We start from the raw sequence: 25060 nt of genomic DNA, 5'->3' as shown, positions 1-25060 counted from the left end.
TTCTAAATATTTATACACTTGTACTTTAGGTTTCTAAATCTACAATTACTCATTTTAAATTTTAAAATTTCCTGGGTTTAAGAGGTGAAATTTTGTTTCACTTAGCTAGTGTGCTTTCCTGTAAGTTTAAAACTACTTTTCTTTAGCAGGGAACTTTTCAAACCCACAGAGCACCAAAGTTTTTGTCCACTTATTGTTAATGTTTTTAAGCTCTCAATTTAGGGATGCATTCTTAGGTTTAGAGTGGACTTAGAGGAAGAGGGGTGGACTTCTCTCAGTAAGAGTCCTGTAAACTGTGTTTGACCACTAGTAAAGAGTCATTACAGGATGCATGTCACCTCTACTGACTAAATTTAAACTTGAGATTTTGACTATTTTAAAGCATTTATATTTTAAATGGTTGGCCACAAGTTCCTTGTTAATTTACTATTCTATTCAGTCCACTGATGCTTAGTATAATCTATTATATTGTAATATTTTGTGTTGGGGGAGGCAAAAGGTTCTGCTATAGAGGACATCAGTAACTAGAGAGCAAATGATTGCATTGAGTTTGGTTTGGTTTCATGGTGGTAAGGCATTCAACTGTTTTTTTACTTCCCACACACAGCTTTTTAATGATTGAGTTTTCAGTGAATAGAGGTGCATGGATATTCAACTTCTAGCAATGCAGGTTTTTTATATTTTAAAAATAGATAATTCATTATTATTTAGATGCTAGAAGCAGGGTCATGTTGGTGGATTTTGAGGTTATTTATTTTAGGTTAAGAAATAATTGCAAATGTCTTTACATGGATATTTGTAAAGACCATAATTAAACTTTTCTAATTATTGTTCTGCTACAAAAGAAAGGTTTTATATAACCTGAATGCATTGTATTCAGTTGAAGCTTCTTGGTAGTGCTTCTGTAAAGTTCCCACAGCTCTCCTTACCTTCCATACTTCAGATTTTCACTATATAGAGGATTAAGGTAGAATATAGTATTTATGAACATTAACCTGGTTTTATACAGAATCACAGAATATTTGAGGTGTTGACAGCAATGTCAGGAGACTGTCTAGTCCAACTGACTCTTTCAGTCAGGAGCAGCTAGAGCAGAGTGCTCAGGACTATGTTCAGTCAGGTTTTGAAAGTCTCCAAGGATGAAGCTCCTACAGCCTCTCTGGGCAACCTGTTCCATGTTCAATTACCCTTGCTGTGAAAAACATTTTTCTTAAATATTAAAATATCAATACATTTTAATATTTCTTGCATTGAATTTGTGCTGGTTGCCTCTTGCACTTTCACTAAATACCACTCAAAAGGGCTTGCCTCTATCTTCTTTCCTCCTTTCATTAGGTTATTTATACACATTGATGAGATCCTTCCATGATCCTTCTCTAAGGTGACCAGTCCCAGCTTTCCCTGCCTCCTCATATGGGAGGTGCTCCAGTCCTTTACCATCTTTATGCACCTTTGCTGGACTTGTTCCAGTTTATCCATGTCTGCCTTGTACTGGGAAGCATGGAACAGGACCCAGGTGTACAGGTGTGGTCATAACCAGGGCTGACAGGGGAAGGATCACTTCACACAACCTTTGCTGCAAAGGTACATTGCTGACTCATGTCCAATTTGTTCTCTACCAGGATTCCAGGCCTTTTTCTGCAAGGGCTGCTTTCAGCTGGTTGATCCCTAGCCTCTACTGGGTTATTAATCCCAACCTGTAGTACTCTGCATTGCCCTTTGTTGAATTTACTGAGACCAAGTCCCACGTAATTGTGTTCTTCAATGCAATTACAGACTTGCATTTCATTACATATGGAGAAGGTTACAAGGGTTACTTTAGCCTTTCACGAGTCCCTCATATTAAGCACTAAAGATATAGATCTACAAGATATCTTGCCGTTTGCTGAGCATTTATGTTGTAACCATGCTCAGCTTTGTCCCTCAGCTTTTCATTTGGTGCTTTTCTGTAGTTCTTTGGAACAAAACACATAAGACATTGTAGTCCTGTCTTCTTGGGAGACATTTCAATTCTACTGAGTTTCTAAGGAGCAGTTTTATCAGTAAAATTACCCACCAATAAACTCACTCCAGCCTAATAGCTCCAACAAACTTCTTTTCCATCCTTCCTTAAAATGTTATCAACTGTTATAAAATATAAACCTCCTCTGTTTTCAATGGTTAACCTTTCAACCCATGGACAGAATAATAACTATGGAGAGAGCTTCTAGGGAGATGAAAATGCTTGGTTTACTACTAAGCCTCTCCAAAAAAAAAGAAATACTCCAGACATTCAGACCACTGTAAGCATCAGTACTGCCATGGCAAATAAATTATTAGAAAAGCTAGAAAATTAGAGGAAACCCATTCTATCTTCAAGGGCTGCAATAGTGAAATTATGTGAACTGTTTCAAAGTCAATATGCTTAGTGATTCCAACAGGGGGTCTGGGAAGCCTGTGATGTGATGGAAAGTGGACCCACACAAGGCTAATACTCAGGATAGGAATCTGAAAAAAACTGTTTTCAAAATGGCTTTTCATCTTTTGACCTCAGATAGAAATTTTCACTTGTAGAAAGGGAAAAGCTCATGAATTATAGGCCAAAATCAAGAGAACTGTAAGTGCTGGCTCCCAACAACATGTTTCCTAGACAGGGCCCTGGGCTTTTTTTAGATAGTGACTGAGTTTTCAAGCCTTTTTAGGAAGGTTTCAGTGTTTCTCTGTTATTGCATGTGATATTTAATTAAGATTTGGGATAAGAACATTCAATATGGACTTGGCCTTTTCCTCCAGAGGTAGAATAAAGATCTATTCATTGAATACCGGCTGAACTATGTGAGCAAGCTTAGTTCTGCTGATAGGAAACCTGAGGACAACTGCATAGGTTTCAACAACTATTGGGAACTTACTGTTTTATAGTTCAAATTTCTGCCAGGTCATAGGAAAATAGAAGGTAATAGTTGCACTGCATGTGTTTTAGGCTTACAGTCTATGGTGCAGGCAGTCTTTGTTACTATAACTTTAAATATATAGTAATGTGTTCCAAAGTTTCAGAACTTTCTTCAGTAAGTCAGATATAATTTGTGGACAGCCACAGTCCTACTGTGACTTCTAGGAATTAAGTAAACTGTGTTCCCACACATGTACTTCTTGTGAGTGGTAGTAAAAGAAATGTGGGTGTTTCTGTTCATTGCAATATGTAATCACCTTTTGACATTTTCTTCTCTAAATTTGCAAGTAAATGTAACAGTTCTGTAAGTGAAGAAATTGTGTGTTGGCTTTAGCAAGTACATTACCTGTGTGTGAGTCTGTGCTATATGGAAGTAAAAGGAGCCTCTCCCTTCCACTGCCTTTGCTTCCTTTGGGTTAGATCAGGCAACATTCATGCTGTCTTCAAAGAAAATTATTTTGCTGCTTTTCCACATGTGTCTCTGGCCTTGAATTTTAAAGGGTATAGTAATAAGGAGAAAGGACTTCAAGAAGTTAACTTAGTCTGTTCTCATTGTTCCTTGTCCATTGTATGTCCATTTGTTTGCACGAGAGCCTTCAGCTAATGGAAATTCCACAGCAAGGTCAGGTGATCTGTTCCAGATGTTAGTTTCTCAGGGAAAAACCCATTGTAATTATCATGGGGCACCAGAAAATATAAACATGTGTATTATAGTGATCTTTATGTGTGTATATCTAACTGTAAGGATGGGAAGGGAGGCCTGAAGGTAAATTGAGATCTCTGAAATTACAAGGATTTAAAATATCCAGGAAAGAGTTAGTAAAAAAAAAGGGGAAGGGGAAGGGGAAGGGAAAGGAAATGAAAGGGTGGAAAGGAGAAAGGGAGGGGAAGAAAGGAAAAGAAAGACAGAGATGTGTTTAATCTTGCATAATTTTTTTAATCTAATATACAGTATAGCCCATAGACATAGCCCACAGACAGTGTTACTGACACAGTTTAAGGTGGGATGAATTGCCTCTAATGTCTTAAGATCATCTGTGCTTCAGCAAACATATTTTGGCTTTTCTACATGGAGTGTAGCTGTAGCACACTTCCCCCCCCGCCCCCCCGCCCCATTCTGTGATGCATTGCACAAATAATGCATTTCAAACAACTGTATCCCATATTTTTCCCACATGTTTAAAGATTACAGGGCAGTACAGCCCAGAACATTTGTCACCTTTGTCTGGCACCTTTCCTGACCTGTGACTCTCTCCAGCCTATAGAACAGTCAAGTCACCTTCCAAGTGCTGCACGCAGATTTCTGCTGCAGCCTGCAGAGGTTCAGTTCCCTGAGTTCTCTCCTTCCTCTCTCTGTGGGAGAGGAGCTACTTGGGGCATACTTCCTTAGATTTAGGTGTATGTACCCATCCAAATGCCAGCACTGTTTCAGTTAATTCTTAGCATCCCTAGCAATGGGAAGGATGACAAAAAATACGTCTGTCATTTGGTTTTGAAGTTGGAATGAATTTCAGGAGAGTACTAAAAAAAACCTACCAAAACAAAAACCCAAAATAATGCACAACAGCTTAGAGTTAATTTGTGGCAAAAAAAATGACAATAAGAATGCTCTTAGAGAATGTTTTATGTACCTTTTATCTGTCATATATGCATTTATCTCACTTGAGCATTAGCATCATTTAGTTGATGCTGAGCCCTGTTTCTCCCAGAAAATCAACAGAAAAAGAGTTTTGTAGCTGAGAGTTTCTCGGGGATCCAGATGCTTTCGATCAATTCCAGAAACGTCATTCTTGATATGACTAATGGTTTGAAAACTGAAAAGAAGTAAGCTCCATAGTGCACAGCTTGTGCTACCAGGCTCTGCTCTACTGTATGGTTTTGTTGTTAATTGTTTACGTTCCAGTGCATCTTCTGTGAGCCTTATCACAGGCGAGGGTTTCTCAAATGAATTAATTTTGCCAGCAAGCATTGATGGAGAGGCATAATGATGAATGAAGATGTACTAATTAGAAAATGTACTAATTTTACAGAAGCTGAATTAAAATTCTTTATCATTTACTGTGGTACATCAAACATGCAGCATGACATGCAAAATATAAATATTATATGTGTAGCCTACTTCTGTCAGTATGCTCTGTATTGCACCTGTGAATGACGAGTACATTTAACTCTGCCAGGTGAAGGGCAATTCTGTACTGAGATGAGATGGGTATGATTGTCCTGTCATATCCTGCAGATGATGTTGGCCATTTAAAATTCTAGTTCTCTCTATATGGCTGCTGCTTGGCCGTTCTTTCTATAAAGCACTCGTTCCTTCACATGTTGTGTTTTAGGAAACAGTATCTCCTTATATTTCCTTTCACTGTCTGTAAAAATCACAGTGAGATATATATATATAGTGAGATCTGGTTGTCACAGGATAGCATAACCTAAATGTAGTATATGACACTGTCAAGTGAAAGTGCAGTCAAAATATGCTGCAAATCTACTTTGTCTAAATAGTATGTTACAGCACTGAAGACGTGAGTTATCTTTAAAGCTCCTTTTAATTATGTTGGGCATGTTATCAGAATATAACTGCAGTATCAGCATGTTTTGTGATAACCTCTGATAATCACTTTTATAAATAATTGCTTCTGTTAAAGAAATACCCTGTTTTAAAAACAAAATTATAATCAGAAGTTGATGGACAAAATTCTTAGGTTAATGTCATATATAAAGGTAATGTTCAAATGTTCAGAGGTGAGTGTTATTTACAAGTTTACAATTGAGACAGCAGTTGATATAATTTATTTGTTTAATTGCTCTTGTCTATGAAATACATTATGAATATTTATTGTTAAGTGCTGAGTGAAAGCACAGAATATGACCCTTGTTAACCATTACCAGCAATTCTTCTGTGCTATGGAGTATTTTCAGATGCCAGAAAATCAGAGCAGGAATTCCTGCTCTAAATGAATAAATTGAGTAGGCTGTTTCTACTTTTGCTTCTGCTACTTGGTGTACTGCTGATGGTGCCTTTGTATGAGCGTAATGATGTATTTGTGTAAAAACACACTCAATGGCTTGGACGGAAGGTGGTCTTTCTTGAATCCCTGTATCCTGAATTACCTGTTTTTGCTGGAGCATTTCTGCCTGCAAGTTTTGGGGTCAGTGGTTGGCCTGAGCTGCTGGCTGACTGATTCCTAAGATGCTGTCAGCTGTCTTGATGAGCTAGTGGTCAGCACTCACCTAAGGGTTGTCAGCAGTGGCTGCTGAAAGGATGAGAGTGCCCAGGTGTTGTAGATGACTTAGCATGCAGAGCACTTGGTGGTGCAAGGAGGACTTAAACCATACATAGAGCACTTTTTCCAGTTAATAACTGTTTGTAGTTCTTACCTGGAATATCCAACTTTATTTCTGCAGGTAAAGGTTTCTGAAAATTATGTAAGCTGTTCAGTGCATTAAAACAAAAGTACAAATTGCTGTGAGTTACATGAGATGATGAAAACTGCTTGGTCAGATGATTAATATGCAATACAACTGAGCAGATTCCCAAATGACAGAGAGAATATGTTGAAGAGATCATTGTTACCAGAGTGCTTGGTAAGATATCAAATGGATGCTGTAAATATGAGATAACTATGAGAATAAATATATCTGAGCCAAAATACAGTACATCATACATCCAAATATCAAAACAGCACATAACTAACTACAGGGAGGCAATGTGCTCTGTGGGAAGATTAGTGAAACATAGTGAATGAAACATGTAATAATGGAGAGGTGGTAATGACCAGGGGGTTTGATTTTTAAGCTATCAGAGAGCTCTGCTGAGATACAAATAATTTTTTCGTCTCTGCTGACAGGTATTGCATGTTGTGCTCCATTTTCACCTTTGTTATTTTGTTGTTCCTTAAAGTTCTTGTTCAGCATTGCTGAAGAGAGGAGGGGTATGTCATAGGTCATTTTTGCTGAAGTTGGTGCTGAAAAAAGACTAGTTGTGTAACAGTTTTAGCTGGATTTATGCTCTTATGTAATGTCAAAAGTATTAGGAACACAAATGCAGTTTCCATGTTTTCCTCGCTAGTGGAAATACTGGAGGATGTTTGGTTTATGGGATTTACAGAGAAAACACAATATTGCTGGAATGTCAAAATCAGTGTCGTTTCAGCCACTTCCCCGAAGATATATTCTGACCAAGGTAATGTTCAGAAATATGTAGGGGACTCTAATGTTTCTCAGTGAACTTTGCATCTCTGCTGTAGGGCGCATTTTGGACTGTTCTCTAAATAGTTTTACACGGTGTGAAGAACTTGGAGTGAAGAGGTAAGACATAGAGATATTTTATCATAAAGTTAAATGTGCCTATAAATAAAATTATCTCCAAGATGTCATTTCAAAAAAATCAGTTTAGAGGGATATCTGAAAAGTATTTTTACTATGTACATTCATTCTGTACATAAATAGGTTGCGCTACAAAGGACCTTTTAGAGTTGGAAGTCAAATCTTGGCCTTCATGTTGTCATCAGCCAAATTCCACTTGTGCTGAATAGTTTAGGAAGCTTTTCTGTTAGCAAGTTCTTTAAGACTTATATGCCACAGGCAACAGATTATTTGATTTTTTTTCTTTTTCATAGTCAACTCTTACCAAAAAGCTATGTGCTTATAGTTTGACAGTAGCATCCTTATTTTAGGGTCTCATCCCATTCTAGTTTATGAGAATATATCTACTGTCAGCAAGAGACTGACATAGCTATTAAACTAGTTAAGCTAGAGGATGAGGACTCAGTGAAATAGGAGTATTGCATTCTTGCTATGTCCAAGGATGACTGGCTAAGAAGAAAGGAGATTCAGTAAAAGACAATATTTTCCATCTTCTCTGTATTGTATAGAATAAATAAAACCAGCATAACCATTGCTTCTTCCTTTCTAATTATAATTTTTGTCCCTTCTGTCAGTGTTGAGATGTTTTAGCCCTTGTCATTCAACATTATGAATGTGTTTGGTTAGCTTATCTAAGTGGAAACTGCTAGAGATTCCATACCCTAGTCTTCAGTTGCTCCCTGTAGATTGCCTTGTTAGTCAGTGGAAACAGAGACAAGCACCTTCATAGCAGGAGCCCTTTCACTTAGCAGTTTAAGAACTTGTTAGGTCAGTAGAATGTTGCGGCTTAGGAACATAAAATCAAGGACTTTTTTTTAGCAATTGCCAGTGTATTTTGGATCATGCTCTCAATCCTATAGTTTTTGTTCATAGGAGAATGAGAACCAGTGGAGTTTTATTTCTGAATTTTTCATGATCATTTCTTCTTGTTTGCCAACACACACCACAGGATAGAAGACTGATTATAGTGTGCCCTCCTTTTGTTACTAGGTCAGTACTTCTAATTCCAAGCTTGTCTGCATCACTGGGAGTGTCAGCAATCAGAAGGAAGCCTCTGACATGCTCAGGATTAGTTTAGTCAGCAGAAAATCATCTGTGCCCAAAAGCTTACTGATTACTCTGAGAGTGCAAGTTACCTGTACTGAAGGGTCTGTATGGGTCAGAGCGTGTACTCTGAATCAGTAAATTAAGATGATTCTGTATTTGAAGCCACATGCTGTAAGTGAAATTAGTAACATCTTTTAAAAGAATTCAGTCCTACTAAGAATATGCATTCACTCTCTAGGTTTCTTCATCTTTCTTTCTCTGTCCTTCCCCAAACCTTCTTCCTTTAAAGAAATTTTAAAAAGTGAAAAAAAAAAAAAAAGGAAAATTGTGGAATGTGGAAACATATTTGATGATTTTTTTCTATTTTAAATATCACAGAATAATTTTGAAGTGTATCTGTTAAAGGTACCTAATATGTATATGCTTGAAAGAGCAGAGTTGTATTTGTCCTGATTCTTTTCTGTGCTTCAGACAGCAGATTTTGCCAAAAGGTCAGTGTCTGGTGAAGGAATACTTACTTGATATAAATATGATTTTCTGTAAACAGAAGTTGCATCAAGCGTGTATTCAACAAATCACTGCATTCTGCTTTTAACCAGCATGCACTGGCCCATCTAGGGGATGTGATCTGCAAGGGGGAAAGAGAGGATTGCTAAGTTAAGGATTGCTGTGGAGAACACTGCATTTAGGAAGTTGTGCAGAAATGGGCATCCTCACCCATGTTTATTTTGAGCCACAGTTACTATGTTTATTAACATTTCAGTGGATGGGACTTTGAGGGAAATTAGTTGCAGGGATTCTAGTCTCTCTTTTTTAATACTTATCACTATATCTGTTCTATTTTTTGTTCCAGTTACAAGAAAACACATGAGACCCTGAGCCATGCGGGGCAAAAAGCAACAGCAGCTATCAGCAATGTAGGAACGGCTATCAGCAAGAAGTTTGGAGATATGAGGTATTGGCATCTGCTGCTTCTCTGGTCTTATTTAGAGGACTAAATGTATAAATCATTTGTCAGCTCTTCATTTCCTTCTACATTAGTGTTTTAAAGGTTCAAGTAGTTTGTAGTTAGAGTATTTAATAACATCCATGTTTTTAACTGGAAAGAAGGCATAATGATGACCAAAGATAGAATTTTTATTTGAGTCCTGTTTTTTTTTTTTTTTTTTTTAATACAGTCAGAAATCCTTTTGTAATGAGTTTACAAACTCAAGGAAATGTATAAGTAAAATAGAACAAAAAATTGCTGTTAGATCTGTATTAACCCAGTTTTATTCTCATGTGGATGCTGGAGAAAAATATCTGAAGAAAAGAAGCCTACCTAGCAGCTGCTTGTGTTAAGACAAAAGATACTTCAGGCTATTTTTAATCAGTTTTTATTGAAGATATACTGCAAAGTTTTGTTCTGCAGTTGTATAAAAATAGATATGATAGAAGTATAAAAATAGATATGATAGAAGTAACAGGAGTTGAGGTCAGTAGAACTGTCACTTAAAGGCAACTTCAGTGTCGGCTTTATATGTTGATGTATCTTTTAAAGTGTTGGCTTTAAAGTTCCTCAGTATGAGAGCAGAAATTGCATACAGTAAAGCAGAATTCCAGTTTTCATTAGGTAGTAGAATTACGGAACTTCTTGAATGCTTGAAGGAGTTGATTCTTTTGTTATAAGTGGACATGGATAACTCTACAATTGTGTAATTAGAGTCTCATTTATTAATAGTGTATATTATCCTATTGGTATGTACTCACTTTTTCGTTATTTTGTAATGTATGAGGTAACCGTATCCTAAGATCTGTGTGTGCTGCAAATGACTGAAGCTTAGCTCATGGCAATAAAACCTTTTCCTCCCTTTTTACTCTGGATCTTAAATCTTTAGAGTCCTCCCCCCTTAATACCTACCTTTTACATACAGCTGAATAAATCCTCTAAAGAAGTATTAATGTTTTTCTAGGTGAAACTAAAAAAGGAAAAATCTTCATTACTGTATCATCTGCTTTACAGTGTTTTTTCCACACTGCAGTTCAAAATGGAAATTTAGTAAATGACTTGCAACCTTCATACATTACTTAGTTATGTATGAACATAACTAAGAATTTTTTACTTGATACAGTTAAACATTCATGAGTAGAATATGCCTATCAAAGGATAGAAGAATAAGCAGGCATGCAATTATATTTTCTTAGTGTATATTTTTAGTGTTCAGAAATCCAAGAGCTGAAAACTTTCTAAAACATAAATTTGAGCCTTCATTTAAAAGTTTCTTGAAGGTTTTTCTTCATAAATTTATCATTATTTAGAATTTATTTTAACTTATATGAGCTTTTGAAATTCATAACACCTCACGTCTCCCTGGAGGAATAGAAATTTATATGGTTTATTTGTTCGTTCATTCATTCCTTATTTGGAGTCTCCCTGGTCTTTCCTTTGGTGCCTTCTGGCTCTTCCATTATGAGAAACAGTGAGTGAGTTCTTCTTCTGTCCTTCATTCCACTCATTATTTCTTGTGGGTTTATTGTATTTCACTTCAGTTCCCTCTTTCCAGGCTCCTGCTGGATGAATCACTTTCACAAGCCTTTTTATGATCTTTGTTAATTCTTTCTGCCTTCCCTGCATTTATAGTCGTATTCTGTATTTTTGAGAAATGTATAGGATGTGTGTGATGCATGTGGCACCAACATATTCCCTGTTTCATTTTATGTTTTCTTAACACTTCCTCTTGCAAAAAAAGACAAGCCCACAGCTCAGCAAACAGGTCCATGCTTTAGATCAGGGACCAAAGTGTTTCAGCAGTGACCGAAGAGTTTCTGTGTAAATACCTTGAGCACTGGCTCTGGATTATAGAGGGAAGGATGACTTAGTGGTTCAGGATTTCTCAGGTCCTATTACTTGTGCTTTGCACATGGTGTGAGATTAACTGCAAAGGCAGAAATGTCTTCGCTGAAATACAGCGTGTTCAGTCTTTAATATTTCCCTTAATCAATCACTGTTACCAAATGACTTACCTATCAGTATCAGCCCTCATGCCCATGACAGTCATGCTTCTGACATGGCAGATGGGAGGTGTTTATCCCATTAGCTCTTTAGCTAAGGGCTCAAAGCAGAGGCTGAGTCCAAAAGCATTTTGATTAATCAAAAAGAGGATTTCTAGTAACTTTCTTTGATTTAAATTATTACCTTGAACCTGGTTGGGAAATTTTCAGGTAAATATGAACTACCAGTGCTGCCTTTTTTGTGGATACTTGCTGTTTTCAGTTAAGTTCTCAGTTAGGAGAGTTTTCTTCATGCTTGGTGATGAAGCAGCAAGTGGTCTAGCCAGGTTCCCATAGTTATAGAGAGAGAGTGACGTGACTTGGACCTTCTGCATGTGCTGCACATCCTAAATCTGGAGTGATGGTCAGTATGCTTCCCTCAAAAACAAAGCTGGCCTAAATTCTTGGCTCAGCTTGTCCAGGTGTAGTTCTCTGTGGGGTCACATTACAAACCTTATCATTTAAATAACCTGATTATTAAAAATCTTCCCCCTCCCTTTCCAATCTCACTTGTGTTTGGGGAAGTAAACTGTAAAGAGGCAGGAATTTTCTGTGTCATTGTTGGCTTGCTTTTTTTGCTAATCCAAATAATTTTATTTCAGTGATCTAGTGTATGGATTATCACCACCCCCTCCCATACTGATGTTTTAAACAAACACCAGACTCTAGCTTAATTCTCTTGGTTAGGCATTAAGGCTGATAGTCACCAATGACATCCAGATGCAAATCCCTGTTCTGCTTTCACTCAGAGCAGACACTTGAAAATTATTTCTAAAATCCAGATGTCATCATAATTCCCAGTATGTTCAGCAGCCTTACCCCCTGGTGATGGTGATTTTGAAAGGGTTTGTAGACAGACTGACTAAATACTGAAACCCGTCTTCTTTATGAAACAAAATTCTGTTTTCCATGTTACCTGCTATGTCAACTGTACAGAGCACTACATGAAAAACATGTTTCTGTTCTGAAGTTGTTGAGTCTTAATTTTCATTTTGTTTTATCTCTAAAAATATTACTAAAATATCATATAAAAACAGGCCAGACAGACTCCCCCAGATGTGCTATTTTGCTCTGTTAGCATTCAAGAAGATAAAATCTGTAAGAAAAATGACAAAATTCTGTGTTTCTGAAAGAACAGATGCCACCCTTTGGGGACCAAATGCTTTTCTTGCAGCTGCTGTGCTTTTCTTTCATCCCCACCCCGTCTTCCCAGTGTTACAGCTCTCTAATTCATTTTGTGCATGAATAATCACTAACGTTTTACATTTTCTGAATTTTCTATTAATAAGCTTGTAAGGGCTCTTTACAGTCATAATGCATCCTATTTAATATTGTGTTTCTAGAAATACAAGAAATGCATATAAAACCAGTGTACAGGTTTTATACCGATACTTCTGCTTTAGGATACAAACCAGACACTAGCAATATAGCTAAGATAATAGATTCTTCATTAATGGGCCTTGGGATTAATGATATGCCATCAAGATTTTTTTTTTTTCTCCTCCATCTCCAGCTCATGTTGTCTCTTTTAACATTTATCTGGTATAGAAAGTTGAGAGGAAAGGGGTAGTCACAGGTCACTCACAGGGCATTGATCAGAGGCTCAGATCTCTCCATGTTAAGAGATTTGCACTGACATTTTAATGTGGCTCTTGCTAAGATGAGCACAGATGTGATAGAGTTGAGGGTCTTTATCCTTTTCTCCTTTGCTTTCTGCTAAAGTTTGAATATTTTCAAGCTATACTCCTGGACTACTCTGCAGTTGTCTGTATGGATCTATGTTTCATTCCTGCTGATGACCTTTTTAGAAACAAGTTGTGATACTAAGTGAGAGATTTTCTGGATTTTGGGTTGCTTTAAAAAAAAAAAGAAGAAAGAAAGAAAAAATAACCTATGTACACTACACTACTATATGCACACTACCACATACATTGCTGCTACTCAAGTAAAGGTATTTAAAGATTAAGCTAACAAAGGTATTTATGCATGCAAATTAGGATGTCAGCAGTTACATTTTGTATAGCTCCTTCATTCAGCTGTCTGGTACGTTTTCTTTAATTACATGATCACACAGACCCCTTTCAAATTCAGTGCCTGGGATGAGCCAGCTCTCAAGATGAATGAAGGTAATATAATGCCTCATTCCTGCCAGGAGTTGGAAGGCACAGGTGGAAAGACACAAAAGACTGCAGGAAGGGACAGCCTGAGGGGCATGACTGTAGCAGCTGAATGTGTCCCTCAGAGATCAGCACAGAAGGTATAGGCGGCACGAGAGGGGTGGAGGAAGGCAAAGTTAATTCCTCTCCAGAGGTGCAAGGGGGGTTCTGGGAACTACAAAGCAGATACTGGAGGAATGCATTAACCTGTTATTTTCTAAGCATCTCTAAGATAGCATGATAGCAAAAACATAAAAGGATTTGTCAAGAACAATTACCTTGAAATGACAGCACCTGTCATAGAGGATAGATGGAAGGTAGGAGATGTGATAGAGCTTGACTTTGATAAGGCTGTCTGTAGTGTTTCTTGCAGAACTAGAGAAATACAGTTTAGGTGTTATTGCTTTATCAGGAAGAGAGCATAGGTAATTGAAAATTGTATCCAAAGAATAGGTCTCCATAGCTGACCATTATGTAGGATTTTGCAGGCATCTGTCCTGAGTCTGTTACTCATCAGCATTTTCATTGCTGGGTTAGATGAAAGTGCCAGGATGGCATCGCTTAGCATTCCCATATGACTGCAGTGGCAGGGTATGCAAGCACTTTAGGCACCTGGATTAGAAATCCACATTATTATAAATTATAAAATAAAATTCAGTGTAGGAAAGTGTAACGTGCTTTATTGCCAAATGGGGGAAAATTCAAAAGCAGAGATGGGGAGCACTGACCAGGCAGCTCTACATAGAAGGGCTAGCAAGTCTAGCCTTGTGGTTCATGAGTACAGCTGAACAGGGGTTATTTCTGAAGGCTGTGAAATCTCTGTCATTTAAAGCTTTTAGAAGCAGGTGGGGCCAAAACCTTTTTGTGATGGTTCTGGTATGATTAATCTGCTTTACTACATTAAGAGTTGATTTTTGCTGTGCCTTTATTGTTGTGCCTTTTAGGGTTTTTGTTGTTGTTTGTGGTGACAAGAGTTTTTGCACAGTCTTTTAGGATTTCTGTGATGTAGGGATGTTCTGGGCACTTAAAACTGCTGTCAGATCAGAATTCCTTCAAATGCTGTAGCTGTCATGCCTGAAACTACCACTTGTAAACCTTTCTGTCTTTTGATACCCCTATAAAGGAAATAGCAATACTACCTTGCTTCAGAACGTAAGTTCATAAGCATTTCTTTTGCTGATGGATGAGGAGGTTGTTTTCTCTCACTTCCATGGACATTTGCCCCTTAATTTGTGCTGTTTTTTAGAGGTCTGCAGCAAGAGAGATTTCCTTATCCTATGTCTGTGCAGGTATCTGTATTGGCATGGAGAAGGGGGTGGCTGTTACTGGGAGCCAGCAGATAGTAAAAGGAGGGTAACAGTATTACTTAAACAGGTCTAAGCAGAAATGTCTTGTGAAGACAAACCCTTGAATGTTTGAGAAGCATGAGTGTACGTGATGATGTGTATAACCTTGTAAATAAACCTGAAGAAATCAATGCTTTTCTTTGGAGCAAAGTATGAACATTGCACAGTAAATAATGCATCACACCACACATTGAGAAAGGATGTGAAAAGTAAGTATTTGAAGAGATGTTCATTAAATGTGCACCACCTCTCTGGCTCACTGCATGAGGCAGGTGTTCCCTTGAAGTGGTCTGTAATTAAAGACTACATCAGTAACACAGATGAAGGAGAGGCTTGTCTGCCTCATCATTTCTCAACTTTGGAACGTTAATGGCATCCTTTGAATATTGTATATCAGTGTGTCTCTCCCAGTTCCGACTTAATTAAATTTCCTGTGAGGTGGAACACAGTGTCAAAGTGTTTCAAGTATTGTTTTCAACAAGGAAAAAGTATTTTAGAAAATGTCATTTTAGGAATTAAAAACTCCTTATTTTTTCCATAGCCTTTTTTAACTGAGAGATGATTAAGGAATTCAGAGGGGGGAAAAATAATTTGCTCTTATGTACCTGTACAATTCCAGTTCACCTATACTTTCTCTTTAATGATATTAAAGGAGGCTATGAGAAACCAGGTAGCATTGTTTAAATATGTTCTAATGAAGAGAACACAAAATTTCGTTTTTAAAGATAAAACTTTTGTTTTTTCAATGCATACATAATAGGTGACTGCATAGTGAAGGACTGTGTGAAAATGTTTGCTTTGGAGGGATCTGAACTGATCCACATTCTACTGTGAATTCCAGCATCAAGATTTGAATGTAAATTATTTTATTTTTCTCCTTGGACAGTTTGACATGCTACAGATGCATATGTCTATTTTTGTTACCTTTTCCTAATACTTTTAACTCTTGCTTTTCTTTCCTTGTGCATCCACCCCAGATCGCATTCAATTGGGTAAGACACATTACTCTCCTTGAATACTGCCTTTGTATTTGACAGGATTTGTTTTATGGGCTGTAATGCAGTTACCTCTTTCCTTTCAGCATCATTATATCCTGCTTAAACTGTTATGCCTCATTTTTACAGCATGGTCAGTGTAAGAAAAGTGGACTAAGTGTTTGCCTTGAGTAGATTAGTCTTAAATTCAAATAATGGACACATTCAAAAGACATTGGTCTTGGGAAAACCTGCTTATATACAATCCCATTCTCTCAACCATATTCTTTCTGTCAGAGGTTTGAACATGAGCAACAAACAGTAAAAATTCTATTCAGCTGAGTTTTGTAAAGATTATATGAAGTATTTAATTACCTAGTCTTCAATAGAGGAAAAGTATCTTAGTCATGATTCTTTAAAAGTCTTGAGTCCTGCAGAAATTTCCAAGTTCAGAAGATGATAAAATAGTTCTTTATAATTAGAGTTTGAGTTTATTGAGTCTGTAAAGCACTTGAATATATGATGAAAAAAATTGTTAGAAAACAATTTTATGTGTTCTCAAAGATTCTATAAGTAGTCTGGCTTTATGTCAGTTCACCCTGAAGAGAGGCTGAACAGCCCTGAATGCCTTGCCAGTCCCTCTGGCCTTGTCGTATCTTCACTGAAAAGCTCAAGAGCATTTTTTCCATTCAGCTTAGTTATCCTAACAAGGACTCTATTCACTGAGTAAACTTCAAAGTACAGCACAGATTGAACTTCTAAATTCACTCTGACATGAAACTAAAATGTAATATTTACTGACCTCTGTCAAGAAGGATCCCTGTTCTCTGCAATGATCACTATCACAGTCATGCATGTCTTCAAAAAAAGCTTAATATTTTAGGCTTGTACTAAAAGAAGATTTTGCACTGTTTCTATAACTTGCATTTTTACCTCTTTAGAAAAATTAAAATATGAACTCAAAAAAATAAGCATTTAATATTTTGATTGTCTGTCATGTGCCATCTCTTAGCTATGTGAATTTAATCTTCTGATTTAAACCTTTATATTTGGAATGTTTTGCTATTAAAAGAGGAGCAGTCTATGCTGAAATACTTCCAAACTCTATTTTTGTCTATTTGTTGTAGGTTGGATGCTTGCTTAATTTAATGAGGACTGTTAAAGATTTGCTGCACTTGTGAAATGTTTGGGCTAATCTTTCATAAGTCTTGAAAATTATGTGAAAACTTAAACATGAAACATTAGCATTATCTGCTGTCAGTTCTTGTCTATCTGATCTTAGCAGAAGCCTTAAAATATATACAACAGCAAACAGTTTGTATTAGATCTCACTATTCCACATGCTTGCCAAATATCTCTTCCTTCCCTTCCCCACCCCCATTTCTGAATCTCTAATCTGGAAAAACAAATCTGTATATAGACTCAGTGCTGGTCTGATTTTGTATAGTTTATAACAAACACATGTCCTGTTTGTATGAGAGCTTTCATTATTTAATGCTATAATCATGCTTTGCTTGCAGGCAAGTGTTGGTGATACTTACAGTAAAGCTCTCCCTGTTCTCAGTCAGACCAGTCTGCAGCTGTCAGTCAACACTGAAAGTAGCAATGCAGGAATTTTTGGAAAAAGACACACTCTTGCATCACACACTTTACTTAAAGTACTTATGGAAAGTTCTTAAGCTTCAAATAAAGATTCTTATTTGGACCAGGCATGATGCTTCCCAGCAGCAGGGAGCAGGTGATGCTGTGAAAAGAGTTGGTGTCTCAGGTGGGAGAATTTGGCTCATGTAAGTCAAGCAGTCAGTGTGGGTGGTACCTGGAGGTCTAAAGGTGTGCAGCATGATTTGGGGATCTTTGAGTAATGCAGAGGCAGCATCCTCTGCTTGCAGCCTTCCAATACTCCTGCTTCTGGGAAGTCTGAGGAGGGAAGTGTCACAAAGAGAGCTGGATGAGAGCTGTGGAAAATAGCTCCGTACCTTTGGTAAAGTTGCGGAGTGAAGGAGGAAGTGAAATGTCCTGGAGAGGTGCAGATATGTGAGAGTGTTGCCTCCCTGGCTGAAGAAACCTCTTGTTTAAGCAGTTGTGCAGGAACCTTTTGAGATTGAGAGTCAGCTGAACCAGCTCAGCTGACGTGCACAAACCTGGGGTGTATCCCTCCTGCCCAACACAGAGCTCATCCTCTGTTACTGAGGGACATGGAGGTGGTTCTCTGTGCCCCTCTCATGTGTCTCTTTAGATAGAAGGGGTCTGCACCGTTTAAATGGATTTTGCCAGGAGCTGTTTTGCATCATTCTTTTGAGCCTCATTGCTGGTCAGTTGACATAAGAATGTGTTGGTAAGATCTTTAGTGCTGAGAGTTTGACAAGCCCTTGCCATCAGAAGAGGAGGAATACCAGCTCTCTTGACTATATGTATATGTACATTTAAAGCTAAGTTTAAAAAATACATTATAATCATATTGGAAATCAGATTTTACAGCTTTTTTTTTTTTCTTATGTTTCCTTTCATCCCACAGCTATTCTATTCGCCATTCCATAAGCATGCCTGCAATGAGGTAATGTGCTACCCACTTTCTATTTGCTATGGTGATGTTGAACAGAGTAATGAGGGGGGATTTGCATACTTTGATCCTGATCCTGCAGGTTTTAGTTGGATGAGAAGTCTCACTTCAATCAATTAAGGTTATTTGTGTAGATGAGAGCTGCACGACAGCCGAGCTGCGGATACAGGCTTTTTTTTTTTTTTTTTTTCATTTTAATTGTATTAACTGCTTAATCTCTTGTACAAGCCTTTGAGTAAATGAAGCAGTTCTGAGATGTATTTGGGTAGCTGATTGTTATCAGGTTTGTATTACTGAATCTGAAATTCAGTTGTTTTGCTGTCTCTAAAACATCATCCAACACCCATTAATGTCAGAGATGCTTTCCACTCCAACAGGCTTGGATCATGCTCCTATGGAGGGATTTTACATGAGTGATTTCATATTTTAATGGCTATAATCACGCTTTACTTGACTGCAGCCAAATATTCAATATTTGTTCAAGTAAAGCTCTGTTTTCAATAAAATTAGTATCCAGCTTTCTTTTTACTCCCTTGGCCTCTAAATACATGACTGTCCCCACTCTGTGCCAAGCATGCATGAAAAACAAACTCACAACTAAATGATGCTAATTCATTCAACTTCAGCAGGTGGGTAGTTTAAGGCAAGAATTCGCCAGTGTGACCTACCGATCAAATATATGTAATAAAACTCAGTTTCTCCTTTTCATCCTTCTTACCCTATGAAAAAAATCTGTCATCTAAATAACAGAAACTAAATTTGCATTATTTTTTCTGGCTTATGTTTGCATTATTTTTTCTGGCTTATGTTTGCCCTTCCCTTAAACTGGAGTAATTTTAACTCAGCCTGATGAGGGATATGATATAAATGTATTTGCAGAATGAGGAACTGTGCTGGACAACAGTGCCTGAGCTTCAGAGTATTCACTAATAATGAAGCACAATGTATGCTTTAAATGAGCTCTCAGGTGCCAAGCAAGGAGCAGAGAACCAGAAGAAGGTCCCTTCACCCATTGTAGACTTGTCCAAGTCTCCATTGTGTTGGGTGAACACAGAGAAAAGCTTAGCTAAGTCAGAGAGGCACCTTAGGAACACAGTCTCTCTAAGTCTTTGTCTTTGAAAGCAGCAGTCACAAAATCACAGGAATGGGACGGTGGGTAGGATTCCTCAAAGACATTTGGGACCCACTTCCCATGTGGTTCTAATCTCCTTCTTCCCAACCTTAGGACATTAAACTTGGCATCTTCTTAATAATGTAGGTTATGAACTTGCTCATCACCTGAAAAAAAATGTTTATTTCTCTACAGCAACAATACAAATGGATAAAACCATAGAAAAGCAGCATTATAGGCAGCATTGTCTTGTTGTTCTTCTGAGAACATGACAAATGTATCATAGAGTAGGCAGGCCAGTTATAATTTGTTTCAATTACTAGATTCTACTTTTGAAAATTTGTAGCTAAAAAGTACTCATCCGATTGCCATAATTGGATTTGACTGACAGAGCACAAGTGAGTGTTCATAGCCTTGTGCTGCAGCCAACCTTCATTCTGTGCTGGCAGTGTTGCCTGGTAAGAACTGATCAAATTGTGTAATTATCCCATGATGGTGGCAACTGACTCTTTTTCCTCCCTTCAACTTTTTTTCTCCTAGGAATTCTCCAACTTTCAAATCGTTTGAGGAGAAGGTTGAAACCACTGTTACAAGCCTTAAGGTAAAGGTTAGGGGCAGAGTTTGCATGCCTGTGTGTGTTAATGTTTGCATGCCTGTGTGACAGCTTAGTTGTCCTTATCATTTGTACAGGAGACTGATTTAATTTGTTGTTCCATCAAGAATTTCATTGAGCACTAAGGGAAAATGAAGGCAATATGCAAAGAAATTGTTTTCCTTTGCTTTGTTGCTAAGAAATTATTTCTGATGCCTGCAAAAGTAAGCAAGTGGTCTCAGAAATGCCAAAAATAGTGGTGGTAAGGAGCGTCTGTTCCCAGTCAGTCCCAATGTGTCATTCAGAAATAGAAAAATGTAATTCAAACTGCACAGCTCTGAAGACCATTTCCGCTCACAGTGATCTGCTTGAGAAGCCTGATATTATTTTATTGATTAAGCAAAGGTGTTCTGGAGGAGAGTATTTGTCATGTCAGCTCAGCCTGTTGTGTTCAGAATGTTCTTAGATCATCCTTTAAGAAATCTGTAATTAAGCAGGAAAATACAGTAAGTTCTGAGTCTGAAATAATCCTCCGTATCTTATGAAATCTTCGTTGTCTGTCTTTACTGACAAACTCACTGACATTTTCTCAAAATATTTCCTTCCTTCCTTCCTTCCTTCCTTCCTTCCTTCCTTCCTTCCTTCCTTCCTTCCTTCCTTCCTTCCTTCCTTCCTTCCTTCCTTCCTTCCTTCCTTCCTTCCTTCCTTCCTTCCTTCCTTCCTTCCTTCCTTCCTTCCTTCCTTCCTTCCTTCCTTCCTTCCTTCCTTCCTTCCTTCCTTCCTTCCTTCCTTCCTTCCTTCCTTCCTTTCTTTCTTTTTCTTTTCTTTTCTTTTCTTTTCTTTTCTTTTCTTTTCTTTTCTTTTCTTTTCTTTTCTTTTCTTTTCTTTTCTTTTCTTTTCTTTTCTTTTCTTTTCTTTTCTTTTCTTTTCTTTTCTTTTCTTTTCTTTTCTTTTCTTTTCTTTTCTTTTCTTTTCTTTTCTTTTCTTTTCTCTTTTCTTTTCTCTTTTCTTTTTTCTCTTTTCTTTTCTTTTCTTTTCTTTTCTTTTCTTTTCTTTTCTTTTCTTTTCTTTTCTTTTCTTTTCTTTTCTTTTCTTTTCTTTTCTTTTCTTTTCTTTTCTTTTCTTTTCTTTTCTTTTCTTTTCTTTTCTTTTCTTTTCTTTTCTTTTCTTTTCTTTTCTTTTCCTTATGCAAATGGGGAAGGGAAGCTGGAGTAGTAGATCTAGGGTGCCACCAGGGTAGACTGCAGACAAATGGGAATGTTTCAGCATTGCTCCTCCTTTTTCCTACCTCTGTTCCAAGGCTTGCAAGATTAGGAAGACAGGGGAGGGAGAAATCATGGAGTTACCCTTCAATTCTGTGGTTTTGTTGTGGTCTCAAAAATGGAGAACTACCCAGTGAGGCCCCTGAAAAAAGAACAGCAGTAGTCTTAGCATCTTTCCAACCCCCAAATCAGCGACAGATCTTCAGTGATCCTAGTGTTCTGCAGTTTGCCAAAACTGCAGATGTTCAGGTTTCATAAAATTTAGAAATCAAATTTCAAATTTCAAATTAGATTTTATTTGCTCTTGGAACCTGGACTTTGGGTTGCAGCTTTCTTGGGAGAGTATACTAGTTCATTTTCCCCTGGAAATCAAACAGGAGCAGAATGCCTCATTCTTCTCAACTTTTCTGAAAAACTGAACTCTGATAAATTAAATGTTTTATTGGACTTTCAAGCTAGGTAAGCTGCTGTGCTAGCTAAAGAAACAGGATTACGTAGGATTAACCCTTTGGAAACTTAGAACACAAGGTTCATTTAATTAAAATAATCTTCCTAAGCATTCAGTGGCTGAGAGGTTGAAAAAATGTCAGGTTGTCTTTGAGTTCTGCTGCAATTCTAGGATGGAGTAAAAGGTTTTGCCCTATTTTCAGGCTTGAATCAGCTTGGAGCAGGCATATCAGCAAGAAAAGCCATAAAAGAATGTTCTCTTACCAAGACAACCTAGTCACAACAGCTTTGTCTCTGCATCACTTAGTCTTGATCATTTCCAAATCTTTAGATACAGCTCTATCTTTGTTAGGAAACTTCTTTTTCAGAGATTTACTCTTACTGATTTTTATTTTTAATACTTATTACAAATTCAGTGACCTGAAGTATTCTGGAAGTAGATGTGCAAGCACATTGTATATGTTTGATTAATGTATTTTGGTATCTCTTCTCTGCCTTCCCCTATGAAAATGCTACTGCCAGTTTTATATTCCAATATTTAGGCAGCTACAAGTGCCTGAAGGGATTCAGGTCCTTTGGTTACTACATTCCTTCTGCTGTCCAAAATCCCAGTATGGTTTATGAATTTTGCGAGCAGCTGTGTTGCTATAGCTGGCATGTGGGCCACACAGCAAATGAACCAGTTCATTTTAGTATCCATCTCTTATCCAGCCTACATAGAATTGGAAAAAAAAAAAAAAAGCAGTGAAACCAGTGTGAGCTACTCAGGTAAACAACCACATTGGGCTTACTGCTAGGGTCTAGGATCCTACCTGGGATCTACTTAGGGACTGTCTCCTTTAAGTATATGAGACATGCCACTGTCAGATTTTATGATGGCAGCCTAGTTTAGAAATTGTGGAGTAAAGAAGTTGCTTTATTTGACTGGTTTTATAGCTGTTGTTCTAAGGAACCATCCCTACGCATTCTCTGCCTGAAGAGTTCCCTGCTCTCCTTGGCCATGGGGTGGATTGGAAATGGGATTTGCTTCTGTGTGAGCAGAGGATCTTGCTGTTCTCTGTTTGCCTTGTTTCAGACCAAGGTTGGTGGGACAAGCCACACGGGAGGCAGTTTTGAAGAAGTTCTCAGCTCTACAGCCCATGCTAGTGCTCAGAGCTCCCTTGCTGGCACCCGACTCCCTGAAAGTGAAGAAGAGCTTCAGTGTTAAACAGCAGGCCCTCCTGAGCCCCACATGCCTCTCTTCAGAGACTTGCCCAGACAATGATTTTCAGCTCTCCCTCACTACACAACTTGAGCAACAAGGTTTTGTCAGCTTTGGAAAACTGCCATCCTGCGCTTGTGTTGGAGAAATGTTTCCTCTCCCTATTTCTATTTTAGATGGGCCATTTTATCACCAGGTACTTTGTACATCATCAAAACCACACACAAGTCATTGGCTATAATGCACTAAATTCTGTGTTAAGTGACTAAATAGTTTTCAGTTACACGTAACTTCCCTCTAACAATCTCCCAGTCTCTGTTTCTTATTTATTTTGCTTTACCTTTTTCTATCTGTTGGTTTCTGGCTTCCCTCTCAGTGCCACATCAGACAGATGGACCTAGAAGCTGTGCAAAGCATGCAGTTGCCAGCAGTAGGCCATACACCAGCTGTCTACCATCCATACCCGGTGCCCTTTGCTCAGGAGTGTCTGAACATCATCTATTTCCTAACAGAATTAAAATCACTTACTGTCACAAAAAGCTGTTTCTCTTTCAATGGTACCGTCTGGCATTGCCCTTACACCCGTTAGGCAGCAGAGTTAAGGAGGGCAGGAAGAGACATCTGGTTATTCATACAGAAACAACCTATCACAGCTGCTGATTTCAGATCATCATTTTGGCTGGAAAGGTTTCACTTTCAAAATTTGCACCCTTAGTTGCTCTCTTTGATTTGGTGAGACTTGGCAGTGAGCTTAATTAGAAAATCAAGTGGAGTGGAGGAAACCGCTAATATTTTTGCCTCCGTATCTTCCCTCAAAACCACGGGAAAAATATATTTATGAGCCTCCGTCAAGATACAGCCTTAAGTGAAAGAATACAAACCCAACATTTGGCTTCGGATGTGCCATAGGTGAGAGAGCCCATGCCTTCAGAGCTGCTAGCGTAGACCCTGTCACCTGACAATGCACAGGATGAGTTAGAGCTTCACTTTCAGTGTCAAGTTTTGTTGCGCTTTGCTCCAGGATGTTAATTCCACCAACTGCATTATCGCTGCTCAGTCACCAAGAGCCAGACATCTCTCAGCTTTGATTCAGCATGTTTTCTGAATTGCATTCTTTTAACATGTTTTCTAAGGAAAGAGCAGCACATTTGTGACACTATCTTGTTGTGTAGTGAGCACTTGTCAGTCCGCATGTTGCGTTGCTCAGCTCACCACACACGGAGGTGGGCACGACGTTATCAGTGAACAGGATGGAAATGAGCCTGGCTACTTTGAGAATGGATGCATTTTTTGAGCATACGCCAAAGCTTCAAATCAGTGTTAGTGAGTTTGACATTACAGACTGCTTAAAATTTTGTGAGAAAACGTGGCTTTAAGTGATTTTCGTTTTTTCCTTTGTGGCTTTTGTTAGTTTTTACAAAGTTGAAAGTCCATTTGTAATGTTCTACTGGACATAGGCTAACTTTGGACATTTATATCAAATGCCTCTTTAGTGTGATTTTTAGCATGGAAGCAAATCTAATTGTTTTTCTAGTATTCTTGTGACAATTTTCTAGCTTATTTTACGTGGTTTTGTGCATAAATGTGAATTTATTTTAAATGGAAGATATTGACAACTTAATTTGTGTAAATGAAGTTCTTGATATTCTTATTAAAAATAAATTTCTCTCTCTTTTACCTTTTGTGATGTTTTGTTTACCAGTAGTACTGAGCAACTTAGTGGAAGGTGTCCCTGCCACAGGCAAGGGAATTGGAACTAGACGATCTTTAAGGTCCCTTCCAACTCAAAGCACTCTATGATTACTGTGCATGGGGCTCCATGCTGTCCCCTCGGTCCCCTGCGGAATGGGGAAGCCTCCTGCTATGCTGCATGAATGGACTGTTCCTGCTTAGGGTAGTATTTGTACTGCGTGCATTTCTACCAAGCATCTCTTTAAGGCCACTTTGCTGGTTTGTCAAGAATGTTCTCAATTCTGCCCTTCCATGCATCTGTAGCTTTCACACTCAGCATTCAATGCAAACTAATGGACACTATGATTT

General features: G+C 37.9%; 1 protein-coding gene across 2 annotated transcripts in view; it reads left to right on the top strand.

Moving 5' to 3' along the window:
• Positions 1–24697, top strand: part of TPD52L1 (TPD52 like 1) — a 50795-nt gene extending 26098 nt beyond the window's left edge. Inside the window, exons 4-8 of one of the 2 annotated variants that reach the window (XM_053938572.1) lie at positions 9195–9296; positions 15851–15865; positions 18363–18401; positions 20059–20119; positions 22895–24697. In XM_053938572.1, the coding sequence (XP_053794547.1) occupies positions 9195–9296; positions 15851–15865; positions 18363–18401; positions 20059–20119; positions 22895–23026 (349 nt within the window). In that variant the 3' untranslated portion in view covers positions 23027–24697. The remainder of the gene's footprint in view (positions 1–9194; positions 9297–15850; positions 15866–18362; positions 18402–20058; positions 20120–22894) is intronic. The other variant, XM_053938573.1, reaches the window with a different exon arrangement.
• Positions 24698–25060: the final 363 nt, after the last annotated feature.

Source organism: Vidua chalybeata, chromosome 3 (genome assembly GCF_026979565.1).
Source record: "Vidua chalybeata isolate OUT-0048 chromosome 3, bVidCha1 merged haplotype, whole genome shotgun sequence".
Lineage (NCBI taxonomy): Eukaryota > Metazoa > Chordata > Aves > Passeriformes > Viduidae > Vidua > Vidua chalybeata.
This window is presented reverse-complemented; position numbering and strand designations above follow the sequence as displayed.